This window comes from Dermacentor silvarum, chromosome 1, assembly GCF_013339745.2.
Source record: "Dermacentor silvarum isolate Dsil-2018 chromosome 1, BIME_Dsil_1.4, whole genome shotgun sequence".
Taxonomy (NCBI): Eukaryota; Metazoa; Arthropoda; class Arachnida; order Ixodida; family Ixodidae; genus Dermacentor; species Dermacentor silvarum.
The window spans coordinates 102,690,276-102,712,764 of NC_051154.1; the positions used below are offsets into that span (position 1 = coordinate 102,690,276).

The following is a 22,489-nucleotide window of genomic DNA, read 5'->3' on the forward strand; positions in this document are numbered from 1 at the left end:
CTCTGACCGTCTTGTGAGCGAAAAACCATTACGAACCACACATACCGAACCACGCAGGCCCTCCGCGTGGCGCAGAGGCATTAGTGAACTAATTAAATTTCTCAAAGTAAAATGTGTCAGAAAAATCGTCGAGTACGACTTAAGCACAACCTGCAGACATGATAGCATCGGAATGTAATTTGAATATATGAGAAAACATAATTCTGCTATGCGGAAACTCAAACACGAACCTCTTTTCCAGCGTTTCTGCCATTCATAGAACGGTGCGCCCCGCTCGGTTCCTGGCAACAACACCATCCAGATGGCGCTCGCCTCCGCGTATCTGCCACAGCGGCGCACGGAGGGGAATGTAGAGAAAAAAGAAAGAAAGCTGGCAGTTGCCGGGAAGCATGACAAGCAGTCAGGAATCTTTGAATGCTATCGCATTCCACTCTTAAGGGCGAAGCTTAAGCATCCTTCCAATTTTTATTTAGCCACTTTGGCGGCGTTAACTAAGGATGAACATCCTTTGGTTCTTCCGCGGAGGGTATAACAAGGCTTGCGTGTGCATTGGACAGAATAAAGCTTTTTTTCATTACTGCTAAAATATTTTAGTTTTACCAATGAGCTGCAAAGAGACACTAAATGTTGAAGCATAACAGCAACTTGTTTAGTTTTACTGTTAAGAACATTTTATTCGCATAATCCTTGTGAGAGTTATACGTTTTTTAGTGTGAAAGCATTGATCGGATAGAACACCCAAGTAGTATGACTGCAGGAACATATTCTTTTTGTAGAAAGCTGATCGATTTTGACTGACATATAATGAATACCTACTGGCTGTTGTATTATTCTTGTACGTTCTGTTTTGCATACAATTTGCTAGCACTGTGCTGTGTGTGTGTTGTTGGACAATAATACAAATTATATGTGTAAATATATTTTACAGTAAGGCTTCAAATTAAGATTTTAAAGTGCGAACTCATTGTTCTGGTTCAAATGCCTTGACAGTTTGCCTTGACAAAACGTCTTACAGTAGTATGATAACTTATTACTTTGAAACAAGCCTTTTGCATTTATACTAACTGTAGAGTCTGTCCTTGTAATAACAGAAAGTTTTAACATAGCGTAAACTGCTTGCGTTAGCATTAGTGAGCGATGTAACGCTATCTTACGCTGCAATGTACGATGCAAACTAGTCTTTTAGAATAGCGAAAAGGAGCGAAAGGCTAACATTAACCCAAACAGTTGCGATGCCACCTACGTAGATGTAAAAGTTCACAACATTCAAGTTAACCTAACACATACCAAATGTCAACCAAATCAGTCTGCACAGCATACCACAGTGGCACAGGCTGCACTTGGCATTTCCGCAAATGAACATCGTGATGATGATGATGTTGATAATATGATTATTTCTATTGGCAGTCTCCTCTGAAACGGGACGGCGACAAATAGTCCCCCAGCTTGCTTGAGCTAATCAGATATTATAGGCATGCATAGCAGTGTAACGGGTGTTCAAAATTAAGGTTTACGGAATTTTAAAAAATCGCCTGTGGCACGTGGCACAATTCTTATCAATTGAGCTGGGTTATCGATGAGGCGGACATCGGTGAGCTTGTCAGGCGTATACACTTGGAATGAATTTCAAGAATGACACCAGTTCGGAGATATGCGCCATCAAACTCGCTGTAAAAATGCACTGTTGTTCCACTTACTTTTTGACCAAAATGCTCTTTTATACATTGAAGCACAAAAGTAACTGAATCACCCATGTATTTCGTCCCACACTTTGGGAAATAATATCTCGAAATTGGTGTCATCCTGGAAATTCATTTCATGTGGATGGGTCTTGCACACCCTGTATAATAGCAGTATGATAAAATTTAGGCTGTGGCGTCATTTATTGCACAAGCAGATATTCTTAATGTATTGCCTCTGAGAGCGTGCGTGACTTGCCACGCACACTGCCAATTCTTGGAGGCCACATCCAGCTAATATAGCCACTCTTGCAAAGCCTGAAGTGCTGAAAAATAGAGAAAAGATCTCAGGGGGGGAATAAGGCCAAGTTGTCACAAATAATTTAGTGTTGAAGCGTCAAGATTAAATTTAACACAAATACTACAAACATCTGTCTGGAACAATTGGGCCAAACAGTGCCAGACGGAGACTTGATAGATTTGAAGTGGGCCGCTCTCGCCTCCAAGGCACCTCCATGTTTCCCATGCTCAACTGTCTTAGCGAGAGTTAGTATAGTGTAATTTCAAAAATAGCAGAGGCATGCAACACACAAAGCTGCCATAGCGCATGTTCAGTCTGACCCTGCTATTTTTTTTAAATTTTTTTCTTCCTTTTTTTTTGCATGTAGCGTGGTGCCGCTTGCTATAATAAAACTCTCTAATGCCTTCCCAGCGTCATTGTAAAATGCTTGCATATGTTTGATTGCTTGCACAGATAAGATATGCAGTGTTACTTTCTGTTTTGTTTCATTTTAATAGGTGGACTCTGTTTGCAAAGGATTGTTGTCTGCTGGTTTCACCAAAGGAGATACAATTGCCATCTGGTCGCCTAATTCCTACAACTGGATAGTTATTTATGGTGCTATGGCAAAGGCTGGCATCCTATCTGTAAGTACAGCACTAGTCCAAAACACCTTTTGTTACATCTTTCAGACTTTTTAAGATTGCAAGTTGTGCTATATGTTATTGTAGCTTGAGCTTGATAATTTCTGATGAATTAATGCCTGCCTAAAAGGTCCTTGGGACACATGCCTAAACATGCATGTAATATTCATTATGCTGCCCTAAAGTTTTGGCCATATGTTGATGTGATACAGAATGTGGAGCTCAAATCAGTGAGTGTGGTGCCTGTTCTACTTTTCTAGCAGTAGCTCTGCTACATTGGGAAGCAGTTCTAGACATAGAGAAATTGTAATCTCATGGTTACTGGTTTTTTCAATAGTGTAAAGAGAAAAAAACATAGGCTCGTAGCACTAAAAGACAAGAAAATGAAAGGGTTAACAGAAAGGCAATGGGAAGATTTCTGTTAAATGGCAAACTGAGAACCTGAGGCAGGGAAAAGCCTGCACAGATACATTGCCACAAAGTGGTCGTGGTCGACAACAGATTGTTCCATGATCATTCGCAAGTGTGAAAGGAATTCATAAGGGGAAGCTGTCGTATCGCCGACGACGCAGTGCATTCGCGCGGAGCGCGCGTGCATTAAGTCAGACCAGGCTGAGAGTTGGGCAGTAACTGATTTTAATTAACACACAGTCTGTATATATGGAGCTCCATGACGTCACATTACATGGTTGCATGAACACTAGGGGCATACTGTACCATCCTCTAAACCCAAAACATTGACTGAGAGATTCACGACACCACGTAAGCATTATGCATCTGCACTCTTGCTACATGCTTCCAGCAGACTTGTACAATCTCGCAAGATCGTAATCCCAAATTTTATCGACATAAGAGTTGGAGACGAAAAGGTCGCAGTGCCTGAAACGCTCCTTGTAACCTTGTAATGTTTTCTTTGCAAAGAGGAATTTCTGGTTGCCGTGGAGCATTTTCTTTACCTTTCGTGCTTCCTCCTCACCGCCTCTGTGTGCAACACCAAGCCATGGCTGTTGCACCAGCAGCATCAAATGCACAACTATTTACAATTAATGCCCTCAAATTAATGCTTGTAAAGTTCAAACAATACATCCAATGGTCGATTGTAAGCATGGAGTGTCTCCCTTAACGTATGGATAGGTTCAAGCAGATATGTTGTCATTTGCTTGCAGCAACTAAAATTTTATTCACGGCTTGAAGGAATGTTTTAAAGGCTCCAATGTCAGTTCTGAAATTTTCTGCAGTGTCCCAGTTACACTTACAACTTTTAAATTTCTCCATGTTCCTCTCATTGCACAAATTATTCCTTTGGTTTGAAGTTTTGTTCAATATGGCCAAGTGGTTCACAAATATGAAACATTTTAGTCATCCAGCAAGCTTAAAGAACAACCCCTGTTAGCACAGATTTAATAATTTCCTATGGCGCCCCCGAAGCACCGACAATTTCGAGATTTCTCCAGCATGTTCAGCCCAAGACACATTTTATTTATGCCAAGTTTCATCTTGATATGCCTGATAGTACCAAATCGGCACACTGTTGAGAGCTCTATAGTGCTATTAACAGAACTTTGGTAATTTCCCACAGTGCACCTTATTGCCCCACACATATCTAACTTTGCCTGTGCATTACCATTGACGTGCCCAACATCCTCTCCAAATTTCATTGCGCTCAGGTCCAATGAATGGTTCTTTTTTAAGATTTTTGTGGTTATTGGGAGCGGACATTCCCTCCCGCATATATTTGCAGTAAGAGCTTTGTTTTAAAAATGTAAGTATATAAATGTTGCTCACAGTTGTCACGCATTCTTGTAAATTGAACAAAAACGTTGGCAGTTTTGCCTGAAATGCGAAACATTGATTGCGATTGCAAACTATTAGACAACTATACGCTGTCTATTGTATAAACTAATGTAAACATTCGCTTACTAAATAAATTAACAAGCACGGTGTCACGCACGCACAGGCAAACATGATCGCACCTCACTTGATGATCCCGGACACTTGCTGTCAGAACGCTGGCGTGATGCCGCAGCTGCGGCGAGCAAATTCCCCTTCGTGCTGCCACTCACTTCATTGAGAATAAGGCACGTGAGAACTCAAAGCACACGCAGCCATCAGCTATCTCGCGTTGGCTAGCCTTTGGTTGGCTAGCCTTCGGTTGGCTAGCCTTCAAACGCACACCAAATTACTTGCAAGATAGGGCGCGCCATGCGCAGCTGCAGCCGGAGTAGAAGCTGAGACGCAGCTACCCTTTCCCCCGCCCCCCTAGCGCTCGCACGAAAAGTCGGCGCGCACTCTCTCCGCCTTCCTTCATTATGCGCGTGAGAAGACACTGCTGCACAAACCACCACCCTTCTCTGCTCACCCTCGTACGTTTTCCCTCGCACCTACAGAATACAGTGCGAGGCCCTGATCTTATCGCACTTGGACTTTATACAGCACACCAGTGCGACGACGACGACGGCGGGAATTCACCAGGAGTGTCCATATAATTGATATCACAATAAAAATTCATTCAGCCCTGCTTGCAAATGCACAAAGTGTCGACTTCTTTGTTCTGCGGTTTTACGTGCCAAAACCAGTTTGATTATGAGGCACGCCGTAGTGGAGGGCTCCGGATTAATTTTGACCACCTGGGGTTCTTTAACGTTTCAATTTAATGTTTCAATTCAATGTCTGCCTTTTCAATTGTTTCAATGTAGTGTGCTGTTTAAATAGCTATAATGTGATGTGGGCGTGCTGGTGCCTGCAAGGCTTGTATCCAAGTTGAAGCCACTTGTGAAGTGTGTAAAGATGTAAAGTGTGATAGAAAATTGGCCGAGAGATCACATTAAAGACCTAGCTTTGTGTATTGCATTGTACTGTACCCATTGTAATGCCGTAAAGTCGCCGTGGTTTTGCTGATAAATAAAAATTAATGAATTATCTTTGTGACTTCAAGAGTAACATCTGGTGTTGCAAATGTTGCATGTACCATTCATATTTTGTGTTTTCTTTTTTCTTTTCAGGCTTGTGTACATCCTGCTTATACTGCAGCAGAGTTTGAAAAAGTGCTGACAAAGGTTAGTCGCTTCCTACATGTTACTTCGTTGTAATATTGGTTAAAGCAGGTATACAGACAGCATAACTGTATACTTGTTCCTGGCATAGGGGCAGTGAGGCAAGAAGTTGAAAGTTGTTTTGGCAATCTGCTATTGCACGTTCATCACAATTAATGTAATGCCACATATGTAGTTAAATTTATAAACATTACATTTAATGTTGTTATGGTAAACTTAGTATGGTCAGAAGGGTCCAGCATTTATTGGCAACAAGGAAAGCAGGAGCAACTTATGTTATGGTAAAGAGAGATAACATATGTCCACAAGAATAAGCTAGTGTGTTTAGTGACTAATGTAAGCTTTTTTTCTATGGCGCACTCTTGTACATTCTTGTTTTTTCTTATGCGATGGTAACTGCCTTTCCACGTATTCAAGTCTCATTATGAACAGATCGGCCTTGGTGAACACTTGTGGTGTCTTTCTGCCTGTCTGTATTCATTTTGCTGCACTGTCTCACACTTCTGAAGAAATACATGCACTGTCATCTTAAAAATGTCATCTTCAATGTTGCATACTTCTGTAATACAAGCACTAAGGCCTAACATATATTTGGTTGCTGTGCATGGTATAGCACACATTGCCCAACATTGTTAACAATGCCGTCTGCAGCGTCCAGGCTGTGTGCCTGTAAATGCACTTTTCTGACCTTCTGACAGTTCTTGAAGTCCTTATTTATTTCAAAATACTGCAGCCCTTTTCAGGGCTACTGCAGGAGTGGGCACAATGCTGCAATGCTATGTTAAGTAAGGTTTTATGGCGCAAAAGCAACTAAGGCTATGATGCACAGCAATGCTATCTGTAACTTCGTGCTGCTCATTTTCATTACATCACAGTACTCATTTTCAAATCCCTGTTTGGTTGTTTTCTATATTTGCTGCTTCAATTTTATTTTTATAGTTCTTGCTACAGATATCTGTAGCAAGAACAATAAAAATAAAATTGAAGCAGCAAATGTAGAAAACAACCAAACAGGGATTGGAAAATTAGTGTGTCACAGCAAGCAGCACGAGGTTATAATACCGAAAAATTCTCGGTCACAATTCTTGGTGTTCGAGGTAACTGCTTGGCCTGCGTAAGTTGACGCTGAGACAAATGAAATCTGGGATAAGTAGAAACTTGGTTGGGGGAACTGTGATGTGTTAGTAAGCTTACTATGATGTGTTAATTTTAGTGCTCATTGCAAAATCCAGTGCGTGAGACGCAAGGAAACACCACTACGCATCTCTCATCCTGTCATACTATTTGATTTTGGCTGCTCACCAAAGCTTTGCTTACATGGATTCCCACAGCACCTGGGATCTACATGAATTTTTTTCTAGTGTCCATGTAGACAGCTGTAGTGTACAATAATGCATGCATTCTAGTGGTGTTGCAGTAACTGAAGGTAAGATATTTTCACAAACTTTAATCTTACGGTAACGGTTGGTATTCTGTACAGGTGCTGAAAGCTCAGTCAATCCTAAAATTTATCTTTCAAGACATTTTGAAAATATGTAATAGGTGCCTAGATGTTATCAAATAAACACCTAACAAAGTACGTTAAAGCACCACTAAAAATGTCTAATAGACGTCTAAATGTCTATGAAGGAATGCCCAAGATGTTCTTTGAAGCACTGTTAAAATTGTCTTATAGATGTCTGTGCACCTGGGTGGGGGGGGGGGGGTATTCTTTAAGAGTCCACCTAGTGGACTGTCCATTTCAGCTGTCAGCAATGGGCTCCAGCTGCACGAGCGAGGAAGAGACTGGCTGGCTCCTTCTCGTGCTTGCTGCTGGAGCCAATTGCGACAGCCGAAGTGGACAGTCCACTAGGTGGACTCTTACAGAATACCCCCCCCCCCCTGCAAACGTGCCTAAAAGCGTAGTGTTAGAGCATGCTATATGTTTTCTAGAAGCCTAGAGCTAAATCAGTGCTTGACTTAGACTATTATAGGATGTCTACATATTCATGTGAAGACATTTGACATCTACAAGAAATTTGTGTGCCAAACATACTGCAGTGTTTTTTGATCAGTAACTTATATCATACCTATTTGTGATAATACATTATGTACTGTGCTCCAGATGAAACTCATGAAATATAGAAGAAAAAGCCCACGAAAATGTGAAATGTTTTCTGTACATGTAAATAGCATGTATTTATTATCTTTGTCATGCACAGGTGCGTTTTGCAGGGATATTTATTCCAGAATCATTCAAGATTCTCAAGTACTATGAGATGCTCTGCTCCCTGATTCCTGAGCTAAAGGACTCCAATCCTGGCCAGCTGAATTCTAAGAAGTGAGGCAAGCTCTGGTATTCCTCTTGAAATATTTGCATGGCATTAGTCAGTGTCTCATTAATCCTTTAACTGGCAGCTCAACAACATTGTTGACCTATCAAATACATCTGCAATAACCCGACAAATCCAAGTCTGTGCCTTTCAATTTACCTTTATTTATGTACAGTGCTCACGGAATGAAACGCAACAGGGAGAATTTAGTAGAACCCTGCATATGTGCAAGTACTCAAGCGTACCATGTTGTGTCGCTAGGTCACCAAAGGCGATGCGGACTTTGATCTAAGTGTGCGCATCAAAATTAGGTTGATGTCACATGAACTGCAGACAGTAGAAACAAAAGCATGCGCATTAGTTAGCCCTAAATTGGCGCGTTTCATTCTATGAGCACTGTACCTGCTCAGCAGTGGGATTCACAAAAATGTTGACGATGAGCAGCAGTGGATATTTTGATCACAAAACCTGAAAGCTTTATCGGTATCTTCTTGAGCACGTGGTAGTCATATTATTGTGAATGCAAAAATTTTTTACTTTGTTCGAGCAAGCTCAAATTTTTTTTATCTCCATCGAGGTGCATCCCAAGAAACACTGATCTTGTCAAAGCAAATATCTAACCCAGGTTTTGGACCACACATTTACCTTTAGCCAGCTGATCAACAATATTTTTGACCTACTGTATATCGCTTGCTTTTTAATGAAACCCTTTAGTATTTCATTCGATTATTTGAGCAATATAAATAAGAAATAAAGCAATAAAAGCATCCTAGATCAAGTGTGTCTTATCTTGCCAGTTATAGTGTTAAGTTAAGGGCTTCTCACTAGGCCCCATCAGAAATTCTGATTATACGCTAGAAGTTGCAAAATACCATCCAGAGAGCATTCTGCAGCAAGAATATTTAAATAGGGTAGCTGATATAAATGAAGCACCATGGAAGTGTCATGCCTGTGATGATAAGGACAGAGGCTCCTCCGAAAGGGGTGCAGATGCTTTTGTTTGCATTTTCAGCTGTTTTCAGGGTGCACCTCAGTGTAATATTGGGCAGACATAATTATCTACTCACCATACTTTCTCTTTGCCATGCCCAAACCTGGTGTAGGGTCCTTTTATTGGAGGTTCAGATTGAAATGTGGCGCCATTCTTAAAGAATGTCATTTCCCATTTTTTACTTGAAACAATAATGCTCAGATATTCTACTTTCGCATGCTGAACGATGGAAAGCTAAATTCAAACATGAACTCTTGAAGAACACATGTAACACAGTCATTGCAACTCGAGAAAACATTAATTTCATCACCCACGAGCATCTGCGATTCATTTGGTGCACAGGTGATGTCTGCCACTGTGATTCTGTCAGAGATAGAGTAACACACATCTTTAGACATAGCTTGCTTTTTTTTTTTTGCATTCTAAAAACAAAGGACGAAACGAAGATGCATTCCTATGTCATCTCAATGTCCTTATGTGACATTCAGGTGTACTTTCCTTATATTACAATATGGGTTGGGTTTCAAGCTCTGTGTGCTATTTTCTTGCCTACTTAAATTATATTTATGCATACATGCCCTGTAGTCTACATAGACTGAAAATATCTGTTTATTTTTAAGATATCTCTAATGCATATTTTTAGGGTGTTCGAACAGTGAAATTTCTTAATTGAATCGAATACAGTAGGAACCTTGTTGGTGCGATGCCGTTTTGTACAGTTTCCTGGCAGTAAAGGTTGTGATCGAGAAAAAAAAATAACCTAATACAGTTAAGCTTCTTTTTTTACTGGTTGATATGTTCCCGGAAAACGCTATATTTCAGCAGCAAAGTTCAGTACATTGGCAAATTGCGATCATGTGGTACATTTTACGGCTCCTAGGTCCAATGTAAACAAGAAAAGGCACGAGTCACACGCAATTGAAAGTAGTTGGCGCCCGCCACGGCAGCTTCCCAGCGCTATACTCGCCCGCCCATGTCACGTGAAAATGCCAGCACGCATGCGTTGCTCTACTGCTACCAGGAAATCTCGCGGATCGTTGCACATTGCCATTGACAGCTATCGCCGCAAACCCTATTGTGATGAGCATCTTGACATATCTGTTTCACAGCTCGCATGCGTGTGACATAATGCCAAGTTGAAACTTAGAAGCGTACTGCATGCTTTTAATATACGATAACCCAAACGTGCTGCCGTTCTTTGCTGCAGGTGACGCGAAGTGAGTGTCATGTTTCGTCCTGGCGACATCGTATTTCGGCGCAGCCCACCAGCTCAATTTTGTTTCAGTTTCCCGATCAGCAAATCTCTCTCGTCGTCACATGTTGCCATTCACAGCCATCGCTGCCAACCCTATTGCTATAAGCATCTTCACCTATCTATTCCACAGCGCGCTTGCGCGTGCCATATATAATGCCGTTGGAAGCCTACTGCATGCTTTTAAAAGGCAATAACGCAAACGCACCGCCATTCCACGAAGTGAGCGTCATGTCTTGCTCTGGCAGCATTGTATCCCGGCGCCGCTTACCAGCTTGATTTTGTTTACGTTTCCCACCGCACTCTTCAAGTATTACACAATAGGAAAATGACAACGCACATCTTGGGCCACTCGTTCGCCGCTTAGGGTGCCTCAATGTGCACCTCCTCAGGAAGACATCGAGTTACCCTAGTCCCCATCAACTCAATGCGCGTCGGCGTCTCGTGCTGCAACGATTCACGCAACGCTTCGCCTTACGTATATGTCAACTACAGTTTAAGCTGACAAATTTCTGAGTGACTTTGGATCGTACGTTTACCCGGTTATTAAGGTTTTTTCTCACATTTCTTTTTTCCAGAAACTTATGAACAAGGTTCTATGTATTCGAGAAAAATGGCCTCCAAATATTTAATCAAATATAGAATATATGCTCATTTATAAACAAGGTGAAATATATAACGCCTGTGTTGAGTTTGCTTGGTAAAAAATTGGGCTTATTTACTTTATTTGATGCATGCATGTAATGCCATTCACAACAGGTCGTCCGGTCAATTGAGCTTCTAAATGAGAAACAAGTGGTTTCTGCTATCTGATTTCTGTTATTGGGTCAGCTGCAGCGGAATCACTTGAAACAGTCTTCACCTACATCGCTCTCTCATCTTCGAGACTCCATAAGTGTTGTTTTTCATTATATTCGAATATAAATGAATATTTGACAATTCTGAATAGTGAATCGTCAAATCAAATATGAATCAAACAGCAAGGTCTATTCGATTCGTATTCCGAATTTCAAATATTTGCACAACCCAATATTTTTTTTAATTCAAGCTTCTTTTGTAAGAGGTAGGTTGAAATGCAAACATTAAGAATGGGTAATTTTTTAATAGTAGCAATCACTTTAGGCATATTTTAGCATGTTAGTTGCACTCAGTAATAATTAAGGAGGAAATTAAGGTACGGCATGATCATAGATTAAAATGTCAAAAAGGATGCACAAAAACGGTAATGTTTTTGTTTATTGATACTGTTAACCCCCCAATCGGTCATTACAAGAAATGTGTTATCATAAGTTATGTAAAGGAAAATACGTAGAAGCCACATAGAAACAAATGACAATATTGAAGAGAGCAGATAAAACTATCAAAGCTTCTAATTTGACAATCTTTGCTTTATAAACAAAACAAAAAATTGGGGGAGATCCACACAACTTTCAGCAGCTACACATAATAGACAGCTAACAGCTGTCAGCATTGCTTAACTTCACTTTATTGCTGTTCTGCTACTCCCTCTGTGCACCACAGCACCATACATTGAGTGGTTAGAGTTTTACTGCAATTGTACTGTACTGTAATTTAGTAAAGAAAGCATGCATGACCTTAGTAAGTTTCAAGGTGAGACGTGGAGGACGAGAGGGAGGTGTTTTAAGGTGTAGACAGACAGTGGTCAGGATTAGCACAGAGTAAGGCAAAGACACCTGTTCCCTGTAAAACTGTGTTTCTGAGGTGCAACTCCCATTCAGAACTCATGTTAAAAACTAAAATTTGGTGCTATATATTCAAGCTTGGAAACTGCAGAGATCTGATTGGTGCCAATCCTAGCATTGTACTTACATACAAAGGGACAGCGAAAACATGCTGTGTGCTAAGCTGGTATCCATGTGCTGGTGAATTCTTTACCCCATGTGCCACAGAGGGCAGGTACTTGTGCTCTTGCCTTTTAAGTACATTTCAGGCAGTTACCTCCAAGTGCCTTTGGTCAGTGACTGGTATGCTTCCACTGCTTACAGGTATCCATTCCTAAAAGCCATTATTGTGGAGAGCGACAAGGCATTGCCGTAAGTACTAATGAGCACCTGGCTTATTGTGCAGAAACAATACTTATGAGGAAACTGAACCAGTGCTCGTGGCAGATTGTAGATATTACTCGCAAGTTCATTTATGAAGGATTTCATGTTAATACATTTTTACATTGTTCAAAAATTCAGTTACTGTGGACTCATCCTCGGAGATGGCACTTTTCATAGCTTCATTTGTGCACAGATGAAGACGTGTAAACAGCTGTGTGAACAGGCTTTATCTGTGCATAGGTGCCATTCTTAAATGACTGTGTGGAGCTGTGTGAAGCAAGACCTAAAAAAGCAGTAGTCACAGTTACGCATGCGCTTATGTTGAAGCTGTTAAGGCTGAAGCTTACAAGCATTTATTCCTGTGTTGCTGTTCCTATTAACTTAAAGATCGATTTTTTAATACATGTAACTCGGCTTTATGTGGTCTTTCTTTTCTTACTTGCCATTAAAAGCCCTCTATTTCACTTTTCTTCAAAACTGAATAGAAAAAAAAACATTTTGTGGTCACCATGGGGGTGAACACAGAATTGAGCAAAAATTGCACACAGACCGGGACATCCCCCATTACCATTAAAGGGACACTGAAGAGAAACAGTAAATCAGTTTTGACCTATCAAGTATTCTTCCAAAAGTGAATTTTAATTTGTAGGGGGCTGATTACTAGAAGAGAAAATGAAGGCCAAACTTTTATGTTTTGAATTTTGCACTGAAACGCAAGGTGCTAGTACGTCAATGTGGTGTCCCAGATTTCAAGGTATTTTTTTGTGTTTGTACCACTGTAGTATATAAAGGTTATTGAAACTTGCAAAGTTTACTTTTTGTTTCTAATGCAATGTAGTCCATCTTTAACCATAACAATCAACTCTGGTCCAGCAGACCCTGTCAGAAGCTGACGGTGAGCTGGTGCAGGAACTAGAAGGCAGCTTCGCCACCTGTCTTGTTTTTACCAAATTTCTGGCTTATCAGGCCTCCTCCCATGGCAAGAATGGCTTTTTCGGCATCATTGAAACGCAGTCCACTAATACAACTCAGATTTATTGTTCTCTTTAGTGTCCCTTTAAAATGTCACTTTAAGATTGCTGGGGCTGCTCATGTATTTGACTAAGGTTGTTATTTTGGGCCTGTTGGTGTCCCATTGGTAGAGAATACGTAGCGTGTTATGCACAATGGCACCGCAAAGAAACAAATTATACACATATATGTTTCATTTGTTTCTTTCCAGTGTCATTTTCCGTATCGTACATGCTAGGTAATCTGTACTGTTCATGTATGCCTCCCTTTTATATACTCGTCGTCCCAAATAAGTGGCACCAAGAATTAAAAAAAAAGGCAGAGGGCTTTACTCAAACAATAATCACTCTATTTACAGGCATTGTTCATGCTAGTCATGAGCGTTTTTTTTTTTTTTTTTCATTTTACTCATAACTATTTAATTAAGTTCAGTTGGCTAACATTTATTTCACTTATCTATCAATAAGGCTTCAATGCCAAAGTTGTGGAGCATTTTGAGAAATTATCAATGACAGCATTTAAAGCAACCTATGTCTTGCGTGGTCCATTTTGCCAACTGAAAAAAAAAAAACCTGTGAAAACTTTTAAAACGCCATGTGACAATGCATCCACACACCAGAGATTACAGCACTGTCATACTTAGTAAACGTCGTCAAATATGGGCATAGCTTATCACACTGGGAACGATCAGGTACACTTTTTCTCCGATGCTTCGGCAGCTTTCAGTGCTCCACCTTCAGTCCTTCTCAAGCGCAAAGCCCTAGCTTTCATTATGTGTAAGGTGCGCTGCGTACTAGTTGATGAAGTTTATGTTTGAGAATCCTGCTATCACTGGTGCACAGGTGCCTTGTCACATGGTATATAAAGTAGAATCTCGGTGGTACAATGACACCTGATACGAGTTTTTCAAAATTTCCAGCCCAAGTCCATTAGCTTAAAACGTGCTAAATTTAGGATGTTACGAACAACCGAACCGCTGCCTTGCCGATAGAGTGGCCAGGGCAACCTACGTCCTTCCACCTTTATCCCCCCCCCCCCCCAAAAAAAAAGATCTTGCTGTGTGCGTATGCGTGCGTGGATGCACACAATCTCTCTCTTTCCATGCCCTCTAATGTTCATAAATGCCTATCTTGTGCACTAAAGCTATTGGGCTATTTTCATGTACAGCTTTATTGTACAGCTCAATGCTACAGAACATATATATGCAAGAACGGAAAAAAAAAAAGGATACTACCTTTCTTAATTGTGAAATGGCGAACAGATGGGTGACAGTAACTGCCCAAAAATTAGAAGCTGAGACAATGTTGCCTAAAGTTTTGTTTGTCAGTATCATTGCAAGAAAGCTAGTGAAGTCACATTTTCTGTGCGTTTCTATGCAAGCTTTGGCTTTCTTTAGCAGTATTGTGCAGCTTCAGCAAAATCACCGGCATTTGCTTCCATGGGTAGCCTTATAACAGAATCCACGCCTTCCGCCATCTTGGGTGCTCAATGGCAATTTGAAATTTTTCTTTGCACCCGCCAGATCACACAATACAAAATAGCTTCGCTGCTGCAAAGAAAAGTAAACAGATTCCCTCATTGTGTACAAATTATGTCCTTATCACCATCAGGCAGCATCTAGGTTGCAGCAATGAAAGAAACTCTAGATCAAAAGGTAGATAACGAAATGTTGGCTTCGAAAAACACGAAATGCACAGCTCGCTGCTGGATCATTCCATGCAAAACATTCCAGACCCCAAAACGACCCTTGCCGATTTCCTTGAAAAAAATGGGGCTAGTTGGCGATTGCATAAATGTAATTTCCCCAAAGTATTTTTCTAGAAAAAGAAAAATCAGGGACGTAAGTGCTCTTTTGACTTGTTGGTGAAGAAGCAAAAGTTGGTTAGCGGTCATTTTTAAAAAATTACCTGTGAAACTAGGTACAGTGACGAATCCTAATTTATAATATTGCACTGGCATTGTTCATTCATTTGACGTCGCCCACCATGGCACAGTGGCTTTGGCGTTGCGCTGCTAAGCCCAAGGGCACGGGATCAAATCCCAGCCGCGGCGGCCATATTTCGATGGGGGCGAAATGCAAAGACACCCAGGTACCGTGCATTGGGTGCATGATAAAAAACTCCAAGTAGTCACAATTAATCCAGAGTCTTCCACTACAGCGTGCCTCATAATCATGTCATGTTTTTGGCACAAGAAACCCCAGAATTTTTTTTAGTACAACATAAGTGGACACATGGTAAATTCTGCCACATTTAATTGACTTAATAAAAAAGCTCAAGATTGTGCGTTTTCTGAATTTCTTGCAGGAACATTGTTAATGTTTCAGCCACAATAAATTCCTGGCTGAAATGTTCATAATTTTTATGCTGTAAATTTCTGAAAACGCAAATTTGCACTTTTTAATGAGCCATTCAAATGCAAAAAATTTTTTCATGAGTTATCTTAAGACATCACAGCGAAAGAACAATGCCAGCAGAATATTAGAAAATAATAGTTGCCATTGTAGTTAGTTGCACACTTGATTGAAAAAAATTTACCTCCAACAACTTTTGCTTGCTTGCTTAAACTTTTATTTTATGACATCACATGAAAGAACAATGCCAGCGGAATATTGTCACGGCTGTCACCCGTTTCGCCGTCAGCGCAAAGTCGATTGATGGGGTATACAAGCCGGTTGGTTGTTCCGTACTCAAGCGAAAACAGTGAAAGAGTCAGAGTCGGGAGTAAATAAAAAACAAGATATTTATCAACTGAGAACGATACACAAATTACTAAAATAAAATAATAAAGAAATGACAAGAAAACTAACACACTTGAACTTAATATAGCTCGATGATGACAAAGCAATATGACGAGCAATTAACAGTGGATATAAAAATGAAACGGGGCGTGGATCAAATATACAAGAATACACTTAACAGTAGCTCACTAAAACAAAGTTCGAGAGAAAACAAAGTTCAAAAGAAGCAAACGATGTCATACGCGTGGCCGGGCAGCATCACCAAGTCCATAAACCGTGAAGTCGGCGCAAAGCTCTCCCGAAGAATGTCGGTGAGCCGATCTTGTTGAGGTGGATGCGATTGCTGGGCTGGGTTTCCCGGGAGTCTAGACCTGAGGACTTCCCTCAAGCAGGTTGAGCTAACTACCGTGAGCTTTGTTGCAGACATTCGTTTGTCGTCTCGTACGTCAAATAGTTACTCAGAGTTCCGACGTGGCTAGGCAGCCCAGGCGAGACTGGACAGCACTAGCCTCTCGACTGCTTCTCAGCAGATCACAGGCTCAGCTTCTAGACTGATTAGCAGGGCCTAAAACCTGTGCTTAAATAGCCTCTGCTTTCCCTAGTTCCTTAGGTCGGGGAACGGCAGGTATGGGTGACAGTTCACCTAATTATTTCATGACTCCTCCCAAAAGTCTTGGCCGCGCCCCTTTTAATCAGAGGCGAGGGAACGGATGATTTCCCTCTGCTGTCAGAGGTCACGCTCCCACACTGCACCACACAGACACACACACACACACTTGGGTCCGTTGACAAGCACAGAAGCAACAGCGGCCGCCGGCCATACGGTGCACGTTAATCGGCGTGTCGCTGTCTCGAAACTATGCCGCACCGTGACGAATATGAAAAAATAATACTAGTTGCCATTGTAGTTAGTTCCATATTTGATTGAAAAAAATTTACCTCTAACCAGCTTTTGCTTCCTTGCTTAAACTTCAGAGTGTTTACATCACCCCCAAAAAAAATGTATTTGAGAAAGGTACTTTGGGGAAACCTTATTCATGCAACCGCCAACCAGCCCAATTCTTTTCCAAGGGAATCGGCAATAATTGCTTTTGGGGTCAGGGACATTTTATTGGTAATGGCCCTTGTGCCAAAATATGTGAAAAAAAAAAGCGTGCCAGGTGATTCAAATCTGCGTCAGCCAATAGGAGCGCTCTCTGCGCGCCATGTGACTGCAGTAACGAATCGCAGCACTAGTTTTCCCTTTTCACGCTCATATAAAAAAATTTTTTTGGCTGTTATTTCTGCGCTAAAAAATATAGTGCTCATATGAAACTCGGATCTCTCGCGAAAAAAAAAAAAAAACAACACTAGAAAATTTTCAACAAGTTAGCCATTCCATTGCCCCCTCAATTTACATATTTTTTAACGTTCATAGGTGATACGAATTTCTTGCACTGTCCTGAGAAATTCGTATCGAGATTCATTTATACTGACTTTTTCGGGCCCTTTTTTTTTTCTTCTTTTTTTTTTTTTTTTTTTGTCGGAAAAGAAAGCACACAAGACCTATATGTTACTTACAGTGCTGTTATCAATCATTTCGCAACGTCCTCACCAATTTTTGCATTCATGCCTTAACGATTAGGTAAGTTAATAAAACGTGGCTAATTAAACTTAATTCAATAATTATTTGTGCGAAATGAAAAAGATATTCTTCACTAGCGTGAACAACGGCCATCAACATGCAGGAATCGCCATACGCGGAAAGCCCTCCATTCATTTTTAATTCTTCATAATATTTAGTTGGGATAGTCAGTATGCTGTTTGCTTTGTTTTTCTCCCATTTGGATTTCATTTTGGTCAGGCAACAACGTATATTCACTGTCCATTTTATGTTGTCTGTACCAGAGGCTGCATCAACTGGCAAGACATTCTCCGAGGAGGAAACGTCAACTTAGCTGAGGCAGAAAGCAAAGTTGGCATGGATGATCCTGTTACCATTGTCTTTACTTCTGTGAGTCAAAGCAAATTTTTATTTGTAGTGCCCTTGTTTATGCTTAAATGCATTAATACAGAGCTGGTGGAAGAGGTGCTGTGAAGATAGCTATATGACTAACAAAGTGATCAAGTTCTGCAGGAATTTGCTAAGGTAAAGAAAGTTTTGTGAAAGAAAAGAAATATTGTGGCTTTGTGCTGCTCTCAAGTGGATGCCAGCATTGCCTTTTATGGCTATGCAGTAAACGTCCTTTACTTAAAATCCTAAACTGGGGAAAAGTTTCGAGGTAACCGGATTTCAGAAACAAGCAATATTTCTGCATACCGGCAATGGATTACAAATTCAGAACTTTAATTAATCTACAATCATTCATCTGCTGAATGTGCGTAAAAACACTTGACATGTCATGAAACAAAGTATGGCGATATACTTAAGTGGCTTCTGAGCACTGGCCTTGCGCAGAACACTTCTATGGTGTCAGATTCCAGGGTGCTCTTGATTATGCACACACAATTGTTTCTCGTCACAGTACCGCAGTGGTGTAAAAAGGAAAGTGCATCTGCTTTACTGTCAACATTGTCGAAAATCTGCAATCGAAGCTCTGCCAGAGGATGTCGAAAATCAGTGGCTTCGGTGGGATATAGCATATCTTCAACAGCAACTGTGTCATTTGCCATCTAGATAAGCTCCCTCCACCCTTCCCTTTACTGCTCCTTGCTTTCCGTGCATTTCTCCTGTGGGTTTAGCTGGCTTTGCTCCCGACTCGACAAAGAAATAATTAAATAGACATTGGTGGTAAAGCAGTGGAGCTACATCTTTTCTTTTTTTATTGTATGATAGTGCTTAAAGAGGGCCCTGAACCACTTTTTATCAAAATGGAGAAATGCATTTGAAGTTAAAATAGGCTATTTCAAAAATATTTTGCCGCAAAAAGTACTTCAATGCGTTCAGCAGAAGCGGAGTTATTGGCAGTCAAACACCGCATTCGTGGTGCTTCCACTCCTTTAATGATTTGCACTGCAAAGACTACGGCGGAGCCGGATGTGCCTACTGAAAGTCACCGTGGCGTGCAGTTCAAATTTGATTTTGGATGTTAACTTAGACACCACTACTTCCGATTTTGGTGCCTACGACGCATCAATTGTAAGCCAAACTGCAGTTGTCCTCAGCGAGCCACAGTGTGCTTAGCCAGTAGACTTGTCGCGGCACCCTGCGGTGGCTGCGGTATCTACACTACGTAGCAAACCGCAGCTACATGCAACTGTAGTGCGTATGCACAGCGTTCATGTTGTGCACGACAGGGCTTGAGTGCGTGCTCATGCTCAGTGCTTGTGCTTATTGTTCCCATCTGACCGTGCTAACGTGGTCCGGACATGCTGTGTCCTTCACCAGCTTGACCAACGGATATTAGTCACGTGCAACTTCGCATTTTGAAGTGCTATCAGTAAGTCTGCCAAGGGGTCTAACCAATAGCGGCGAGGAGAAAGCACGCGCTGTCAAACGTGCGTGTGGTCTGACCTTAAGTTTCACGTGGTTAGAGGCTAGTTGAAATTAGCGGGGACCCGACCGCTACGACACCGATAAGCAGGGTGGCCAAATTTTAATTCTTACGTGGGCGGCCGTGGCCGAGCGGGAGCAGACTATAGTCGGTGTCTACCGGAAGTTATAATTATTATTAAAATTCGAAAGCAGATTTTCGCTTACTTCAGCCTGTTTATTAAACTATGTCAATAAATATACACAGTAACAGTAGGAAGAAGTGCACTGATCCAAACAGGTCCAAGCACCCTTCTTGATTGATGTCAGCTATTGGCCAAAAGCAGCCGCGTTTCCCAAGCGCTTTATGACGAAATGAAGTGTCCAGAAAAGAGTGAGGAACATGGCTTCTGTTGAAAAGGGTGCGTTTGAGAGAAAGGTGACTTCACGCTCCGCTTACACATTCCACACCTCGCGCACGACTGAAGAACTTGGCTGAGATGTTCACAGCAGCGTATGCTATCCGCAGACTATGTTTTAACGCGATAGCATTAAGGGCCCCGTGTCGCAGAAAAACTGGTGTCGGCGTTGACGGCGTTGTCCGGCCAAGAAAATCATCCCAAACCACACCGACCACGCAGGCCCTCTGCGTGGCGCAGAGGCGCTGGTGAACTAATTGAATTTCTCAAAGTAAAATGTTTGAGCAAAATTGTAAAGTCCGACAACCACAACATACAGGCATGATAGCGTCGGATTGTAATTTGAATATATGAGAAAACATAATTCTGTTACGGCGGAAGTTCGAACACAAATCTCTTTTCCAGCATTTCTACCATTCATACAGCTGTGCGCCCCAGTCGGTGGTCCTTGCAAAAACGCCATCCAGATGGCGCTCACCTCCTCGACAGCTAGGGAGCCTACATGCAAGCGCTGTTTTAGGGTGGTGACAGCCTTTGTAAGCGCACTTGCCGCCGCCAGCTAAACTGGCGGGTTAAATCTGGGGAACAAAATGGCGAAAGACCACCTGACAGACCACATTTCCCGCAACCCTTGGTGACGTGAAATTAATTAACTTCTTTTAATAAACTTTGGCCTCAACAACCAGAGACAAATGGCGCGTCTGAGCGCCGTACACGGCACGTCTACGTTTTAGTTAAACAGACTAGTAAGGACAGTCTTTATTACAGCACACTTCGAAAAACACCCTTTATATATATTATGTACAACTGGAAGGCAACGAGAATGCTTGTTGCAGTTCACATTCTTGGCGTGAGATAATACTACCACGAGCATGCCATTGTGCCTTATAACTAACTTGTTGCTTTATATGTGTCGCACAATATGCAATAGAAAAGTAAGTTTGATGTGTTCAAATAAAAGGAAAAGGCCACTAGTATATTAAAGATGTATGCAGGTTTCTTGTGCGCACTGGCGGAAAACTAAATTAAAGAAATTCAATAGATCGCGTGCCAACATGAGTACATCAGAGCGTGACAAAAAAAGGCAGAAAGACTGGGGACCAAAATGGTTACCCACCAAATTTAGCTGTAAATAGCGGTCAGAATTTTGGTGTTGTCACCACCCTAAAACAGCGCTTGCATGTGGGCTCCCTACACCAGCATTTATAGCAGCGGCGTGCCAAGGCGAAGGTGCAGAAAAAAGAAAGCTGCAGTTGCTGGCAAGCCGGGCAAACAGTCAGGGATCTTTGAATGCTATCGCATTCCACTCCTAAAGGCAAAGCTTAAGCGTCCTCCGAATATTTTTTCACCAAGCCCGAGGGGTGCTACAGGACCCCTTTAATGCAGGGGTTACTCACCAGTAATGGTCTTTCCTCATCTGTCAGGGTTGCAAGATATCCACCTGGAAAAGCATTCTAGATAAGGGGGTGAAAAATATACACAGCGCTATGAGATCAGACTGCATGATGAAAATCTTTCAGCTTGGTTGATATTTGAAAGTATGCGCATTTGTTTGAAGGGCAACTCCGGCAATTTTTTTCACCATGTCAAGGTGATGGAAGTTTTAAGTTTCCGAGACCCCCCTGTCACGCGTCTGATAGGATTGTTCCGAAAATTCAAAAATCATTTTATGTAAGTAAAAAAAGGGCAAAAATGAAAACGAGACACGACCAAGCAGCCGAGTGAACTCCTTCACGTAACATGCTTGGGTGGCACACCAGCGTGGTAAGTGCGCAAGGCACACCGGTCTCGCCCGCTGGGAGAACGAAAGCTGTGAAGAGCAGACGTTCAGCTGATTCGTGAATGTGCCGGACCTTCGGGTGACAACTTCACCTGCACCAGCTCTTTGGATCTGTCACAGTGACAGCTACGATTCCAACGAATTCAATATCCACGAATCACTGAGCCAGTGCCCGTGCGCAACATATCACGCTGCAACATGAAGACCAAGGGTAGCCCTAGCCACCGATTTTATATGAGCTGCTTGCTATTTTACATGTTTTACCCCTTCTGAGGGAAGCATTTTGCATTTTCGCTATAATATGTTGTTGAGCACTGCTTTCCGCATTTGTATCCCCAAAGAACGCCGCTTACAGTCCAAAGCAGCGACTGATTACTGTATTTACTCGCATAATGATCGCACTCGCGTAATGATCGCACCCCTGAATTTTGTCGTCAAAATTCGATTTTTTTTATTTCCCGCGTAATGATCACACCCAGAACTTGCCGCAGCCAAGTCTAGCTGATGATGATCGTGCTTACCATCTGTCGAATGCTGCGCAAACGACTCAAGACTTGCCAAGCGAACTGCACGCACCAGACAGATGCTTAAGTAGATGTCCCATTTCATTCCCTTCATCACTTTCTGCACTTCAAGAAAAAATAATCTACAGCCAAACTTGCCTTAATTTGTTGCCTTTATAATGGTTGTGGTCAACAACAAAAAAAAAGAAAAAGAAAAAAAAAAGAGGCACCTCTCAATTCCTCTCGTCTGCACTCGTGAGGGCATGCAACAAATCGCGAGCAGCAACGACAATACAGTCGAACCCGGG

General features: G+C 41.7%; 1 protein-coding gene across 3 annotated transcripts in view; it reads left to right on the forward strand.

Moving 5' to 3' along the window:
* LOC119434046 (putative acyl-CoA synthetase YngI) overlaps nt 1–22,489 on the forward strand; it is a 115,416-nt gene that overhangs the window by 47,632 nt on the left and 45,295 nt on the right. For all 3 annotated transcript variants that reach the window (XM_037701355.2, XM_049671740.1, XM_049671741.1), the window contains exons 3-7: nt 2,478–2,606; nt 5,606–5,659; nt 7,858–7,976; nt 12,218–12,265; nt 17,916–18,021. In XM_037701355.2, the coding sequence (XP_037557283.1) occupies nt 2,478–2,606; nt 5,606–5,659; nt 7,858–7,976; nt 12,218–12,265; nt 17,916–18,021 (456 nt within the window). The remainder of the gene's footprint in view (nt 1–2,477; nt 2,607–5,605; nt 5,660–7,857; nt 7,977–12,217; nt 12,266–17,915; nt 18,022–22,489) is intronic.